At 44.7% G+C, this 6,793-nt stretch overlaps 1 protein-coding gene across 2 annotated transcripts in view; it reads right to left on the bottom strand.

Moving 5' to 3' along the window:
* Positions 1 to 6,793, bottom strand: part of LOC124039703 (uncharacterized protein C8orf34 homolog) — a 198,383-nt gene that overhangs the window by 86,010 nt on the left and 105,580 nt on the right. Inside the window, exon 8 of one of the 2 annotated variants that reach the window (XM_046355955.1) lies at positions 5,125 to 5,187. The exons of the other annotated variant lie outside the window; for it this stretch is intronic. Within the exon in view, the coding sequence (XP_046211911.1) occupies positions 5,125 to 5,187 (63 nt within the window). The remainder of the gene's footprint in view (positions 1 to 5,124; positions 5,188 to 6,793) is intronic. 2 annotated transcript variants of the gene reach the window in all.

The following is a 6,793-nucleotide window of genomic DNA, read 5'->3' as shown; positions in this document are numbered from 1 at the left end:
GTGTTCAATGTAGTCAGATTGCCCGGGTGTTCAATGTAGTCAGATTGTCCGGGTGTTACATGTAGTCAGATTTCCCAGGTGTTACACGTAGTCAGATTGCCCAGGTGTTACATGTAGTCAGATTGCCCAGGTGTTATGTAGTCAGATTGCCCGGGTGTTACATGTAGTCAGATTGCCCAGGTGTTATGTGGTCAGATTGCCCGGGTGTTCAATGTAGTCAGATTGCCTGGGTGTTACATGTAGTCAGATTGCCCGGGTGTTCAATGTAGTCAGATTTCCCGGGTGTTACACGTAGTCAGATTGCCCAGGTGTTACATGTAGTCAGATTGCCCGGGTGTTACATGTAGTCAGATTGCCCAGGTGTTACATGTAGTCAGACTGCCCGGGTGTTACATGTGGTCAGATTGCCCGGGTGTTATGTAGTCAGATTGCCCGGGTGTTACAAGTGGTCAGATTGCCCGGGTGTTATGTAGTCAGATTGCCCGGGTGTTACATGTGGTCAGATTGCCCGGGTGTTCAATGTAGTCAGATTGCCCGGGTGTTACATGTATTCAGATTTCCCGGGTGTTCAATGTAGTCAGATTGCCCGGGTGTTACATGTAGTCAGATTGCCCGGGTGTTCAATGTAGTCAGATTGCCCGGGTGTTCAATGTAGTCAGATTTCCCGGGTGTTACACGTAGTCAGATTGCCCGGGTGTTCAATGTAGTCAGATTGCCCGGGTGTTCAATGTAGTCAGATTTCCCGGGTGTTACACGTAGTCAGATTGCCCAGGTTTTGATTTAGAATTGTCTGATTGGGTGTTAGATTTTTCCTTAATTTTTCTATCGTTTGATGAGATTAGCATAAACATTTGATAACATACACACCATGAAGATGAACGTTTATATCATGCTGACATTGAACCATACTACTTCTTAACGTGCCAGACGAGGTGAGATTTCTCACCTGAAGCACTGAGAGACCTATGGGCCTGGTCAAAAGTATTTCACTGTAAGGAAAATAGGTTTCCAGCTGGTACACACAGTCCCAGAACACAGGTCATCCAGGGACTGGGACTGGTGTGGATAACACAGGGTGACTGAATGCTTCTGTCATGCTTCTGAGAATGCCTGTAAGCATAGTCTCATTCATCATCACTGCTGGGAAATGAGAGTGGGTGGGCAAGGGGAGAGAGGTTACCGGCCGTGGGAACCATGGCTGTGTCCCAAATGGCACCCTATTCCTGTTACTTTTGACCAGGGTCCATAGGGGTCTGGTCAAAAGTAACGCACTGTTGGGAATAGGGGGTCCTTTGGAACACAAGCCATGGCTTAATATTGTGTCAACGCCCAGACCATCACCTGCTCCTCCACCTAATCCGTCTCCTGGTCGTTATCTACTCTGTAAGGTCCTGTCTAGAGACTGGTTTGGTTTACGCGGTGGTAGACGACAAGTCCGAAAAGTCGAGTTGGGTCACAGCGGGAACCACTGCTGTAAAGTTACTGTGTTCAAACGTTGCCACGGTCACAGCACATTACCTTACGGGAAGCTTTTAATCTCCGAGTTCACCTCTCCCTTTGACCTTGTTCCTTGTAGGTGGAGATAAAGAAATGACAAAAACACGGAGAGGACAAAATCTCTGTCTAATCCTTCAGGCGAGTCGAATAAAGACATTACATGCAGCTTTAGATTTAGTTTGTGTTTTGTCTAAACAAGATGTGACCGCTGTTGAGAACAAGCCGGGCATGACAACATGGCGCGCTTACAGGACGGCAAGTCTTTCCGCCCGACAAACAGAGTCAGTCAGTCAGTCAGTCAGTGGAATTACACAGTAAACCCTGCTGTGTATGAATAACACTGGTCTGATGCTATCAGGTGTGGGCTCCTACAAAGAGACAGGGGCCTCCAGGGGCCAGGGGAGAGAAACGGACTGATCCCTGGAAGTTACACTCACCCTTATTAGTGTGACTTAAGGTACATTGGCATACAAATTGTGTGTGTGTGTGTGTGTTTGCCCACAATGCCATGGCTGATGTGTATTTTATGTGGGCATATAGCTGCTTGCTGCTTACCACTGTGCCAGTGAAGTGTTGGTGCCAGACATAGACTTAAATAATGGGAGCTGAATAAAGTAAACTAAACTACAGAGGATAAATCATCTTTTTGTGTGTGTAAATCTTTTTTTTTTTTTCCCCTTTTCTACTGGTCTCATTGAGAAAGAGAGTTGATTTATTCAGCCAGACACAACTGAGTTTATCTCCCTTGGGTTAGCAACACATCCTACCATAACCCCCGCACCAAACCCCCCACACAATAACACCGTCTAAGAGAAGTTTACATTACAGACCGGCACGTCAATACGTTTCACCATGCAACACTCACGTCACACGCAGTGGCGTCTGTCTAGACACAACAAAGTCAGCACTCAGCCCACCCGTTTGTCAGCGAGCGAGGCACATTTTCACTCCCTCAGAGTCAGAGCACAGCGGGGCAGCCGCACATGGTCCCTGGGCACGTCCAAAATATGACCCTATTCCCTACATTCTCTAATGCTTCCTGGTCGAAGGAGGAGCACTATATAGGGAATAGGGTGGCATTTGGAAAGCAGACCCTGCATCAAACGTTGAGACATGACTGATAAATACAACTGGCAGAGGAGAGGAGATGGGTGGAAAGTATTTGAGCGATGCGATGTGAACAAAGAGGTCTGAGTAATGAGGAATTCCTTCTCTCAATCACTCACTACACCAAAGCAAAAAGTGGAGCTGGTGTGTGTGTGTCTGTTCCCCCATCAAGCTTCCATGTTATTTAATGTCATTTAGACGGAGACTGACTGACTCTCTCCGTTCTAAATCAAGAACTGAAGTCATAATTAGTATATTCATCTCACAAATAACCTAACCTACACTTTCTGAGATGATGTGTTGACAGATGTATAGTGTGCAATCATCTAACTCTCTCCCCCACACACAGAGACAGAGATACAGAGAGAGACACAAACACACGGGTACGCACACACCCTTTCTCACGCACACCAGATCCAAGACTACGAGTTTATTGATTCACCTATGAGTGAACTAATTGACTAATTTCCAGCCCTTCATATGTCCTAGCTGTGCCTGTGATGCTGTGATGCTGTGATGCTGTGTGTCTGGGAGGTCACAATGGGATGCATCCCAAATGGCACCCTATTACCTAGTGGTTAGAGAGTTGGACTAGGAACCAGAAGGTTGCAAGTTCAAACCCCCGAGCTAACAAGGTACAAATCTGTCGTTCTGCCCCTGAACAGGCAGTTAACCCATTGTTCCTAGGCCGTCATTGAAAATAAGAATTTGTTCTTAACTGACTTGCCTGGTTAAATAAAGGTAAAATTAAAATTAAAAAATATAGTGCACCCATAGGGTCCTGGTCAAAAGTAGTGCACCATGTAGGGAACAAAGTACCATTTGGGATATAGCCTATAACAGCAGGCTCTAGTCTTGTGTCATTATAAAATAGACTGTGGCTCTACTGTCTGTACTATCCGCTGCGCTGTAATTAACAATATCTCTGTAATGATAGATATCAAAGAGAGTGGTGGCAGACACACACATACAGCATGCATGCACAAACACACACACACACAGAGAGAAATAATTATTTGAATTGTGAGAGAAAAAAGAGAGTGAAAGAGAGGGGGGGTGAAAGAGAGAGGGGGAGAGAGTGAGGGGTGAAAGAGAGAGGGGGAGAGAGTGAGGGAGAGAAAGAGAGACCCCACACTCTCCCTGCCCCTCACACAGTCAGCTCAAGCATTTGTGATTCATGAACTATTAAACACAAAGCATTGACTCTGTGGTTAGATCTCCCAGAACGGGCCAGAGTCATTTGTTTAGCTTTGTAATAAAAGCAATATTCCAACTTACATTTCATAATTACAACTCAGCTTTCAATTGCGTTTCTTTCCCAGTCCCTGTCATTCCCCTCAAAGTCTGTCTGTCAGATCCCAACCTCATGCAGTATCTCAAACAGACACAGAGCGAGAGAGGGAGAGAGAGAAGAGAGAAGAGATAAATGAGAGAGAGAGAGAGAGAGAGAGAGAGAGAGAGAGAGAGAGAGAGAGAGAGAGAGAGAGAGAGAGAGAGAGAGAGAGAGAGAGAGAGAGAGAGAGAGAGAGAGAGAGAGAGAGAGAGCTTTAGATAGAGAACACTGCCTTTACAAGAAAGAGAACAAACTAAAAGAATCAGATGGAGAGAGAGAGAATGCAAGATCAGAGCCTGTGAAAGTCTTGTCAGAACTCCACAACACTGTTCTGTCAACTCATTCAACTCAAGCTCTTAAAACTGTAATCCTTCTCTCTGAGATAAAGCCTGGAGACAGGGAACAACAACCGTATCCCAGGCTCAATACTGCCATCTAGAGTTCATATAAGTAACTGTTGATGCAATATGATAAGAATACAGTATTAAGACATCAATGTTAGAGACCTGGGCCAGTATCCATAACGTGTCTCAGAATAGGAGTGCTGATGTAAGATCAGACCCTCCCTGACCATGTATTCTTCTTCACTATGATCTAAAAGGATAAATTGATCAGCACTACTCCTAGACGCTTTGGGCTCCCGAGAGGGGCAGCGGTCTAAGGCACTGCATCTCAGTGCTAGAGGCATCACTACAGTCCCTGGGTCGATTCCAGGCTGTATCACATCAGGCCGTGATTGGGAGTCCCACAGGGCGGCGCACAATAGTCCCAGCGTCGTCCGGGTTTGACCAGGGTAGGCCACCATTATAAATAAGAATTTGTTCGTAACTGACTTGACCAGTTAAATAAAGGTTCCATTTCAAATGTTTAAAAAAACGATTTGTGAACACCAGCCTCGGCCCAGTTACTAAAGGAGAACAACAGAGAAGGTGTCTGGGCAGATAAGATGATCTACAGCCCAGAGATAACAATGTCTGGGTGGGGTTGCCAGATTTTGTGGGTTACATTGTCACGTAATGAGGTAGTTGGAGCTGAAATCCCCCACCCCCCTGTGTCCATAGTCCTCATTCATACACACCTGAAGAGGTGATGGGGAGTTGACAACCTGTTGGTGATAAACACATAGATACGAAAGACAACACAAACACTGATTACTCAGCAATGACCTCATAAAGTCTGTAACTCACTGTTTGTCAGATGCATCTTCATTTTGACGCTAACAGCGGCCACCCTTTCTCCTATAAAAACACCTGAGAATGACATTGTGGATTTTTATCACGAGAAGAACAAAGGTCACACACAATGCACAATGTTGCTGGCAAAGATACTGTAAAATGAACAAAAGGCCTTTTCATAGATATAAAAAACAGATGTATTTATTGTCTATGGGTCTTTTCAGGTATTTAGTCAAGAACACTCTTCAGATAGATCATTCTAGGCACAAGCATAAAGGTCCTTTATCCTCAAACTTCTCTATTTAAATAAACGATCAGTGTTTAGCCATAATATTACAGTATGTGTCCATTCATATAATCTGTCATTCCAAGACCAACCCCTTCTATCCGTAAACTCTGAGACCAACAGAAAACACTAACACTGAACTTGGCCATCAGTGTTGTAGTTGCCTCCAATAATACCACTGCAATTCACCCTTCAACCAACCCATCCATCTGCACATGTATTCTTTTACAGGGCCTCATAATGGCAGCACTTCTTTTCTAACTGGGGACTCTTTCTCCCATTAAACTATATAGTATCAGAGCCTTTAGTCAGAGATGCTGTCACCCTGCCAGCTGTTTCCACCCCCTGTACTTGACTTGATCTTATGTGATTTAGTACCCCTGTAATTCACACTACTAACATGCCCTTCTCTTCTCCTCTTGTGTCTTTTAACAAACAACGCTCCCTGATGATACGGCTCAGTTGTTTGTTTGCGCTGTTGCCGGGGCAACTGTTGTGTCTCTGGTTGTCAGGGCAAGGAAGGAGAGGAGGAGGACTGGCGTCAGGAAGTTCAGAGCAGGGTGAGGTGTCTGCCAGCCCTGGCACTCTCTTTCTTTCCCCCTCTCCTGCTCTAGCTCTCATTCTCTCCCAGGCTCTCTCTCTATTCTAAATACAGAATAGAACAAAGAGATATACTGATATTGGGGCTGGGCTCTGAAGCTGCAATTGGACCAGATTTTCGCACGCACGCACGCACGCACACACACACACACACACCTTAGTATTCTTTGTTTTCTTTATTATTTTGCTTAGGTCAGGGTGTGACATGGGTGATGTATGTGTTTTTATACTGTCTAGGGGTTTTGTATGTTTATGGGGGTGTATACTATCTAGGTGTTTATGTATGTCTATGGTTGCCTAGATTGGTTCTCAATTAGAGGCAGCTGTTTATTGTTGTCTCTGATTGGAAACCATATTTAGGCAGCCATCTTCTTTGGGTATTTCGTGGGTTATTGTCTGTGTAAGTTGCCTGTGTCAGCACTATATTAAGCTTCACCTTCGTTTTGTTGTTTTTGTAGTTTGTTTATGTGTTTCTTCGTCGTCATTAAAGGAACATGTATTCATATCACGCCGCTTGGTCCTTTTGCTTGGTCTGTCACGTTCGGTGAATGGAGGAGGAGACCAAGGCACAGCGTGATATGAATACATGTTCCTTTAATGACCACGAAGAAACACATAAACAAACTACAAAAACAACAAAACAAACATAAGAGAATAAAAAAACAAAAGAAGAACAATACAAACTGAATGACTAAAAAGGTGTGTTTCCAGATCTCTTTCTGCCCCCTCGGGTTCTCTAGAAGGCTATTCCAGAGGCATAATAACTAAAGGCTGTCTCTCCATGCCTCTTGGTCC

Source organism: Oncorhynchus gorbuscha, linkage group LG07 (assembly GCF_021184085.1).
Source record: "Oncorhynchus gorbuscha isolate QuinsamMale2020 ecotype Even-year linkage group LG07, OgorEven_v1.0, whole genome shotgun sequence".
In the NCBI taxonomy this organism is placed as follows: domain Eukaryota; kingdom Metazoa; phylum Chordata; class Actinopteri; order Salmoniformes; family Salmonidae; genus Oncorhynchus; species Oncorhynchus gorbuscha.
This window is presented reverse-complemented; position numbering and strand designations above follow the sequence as displayed.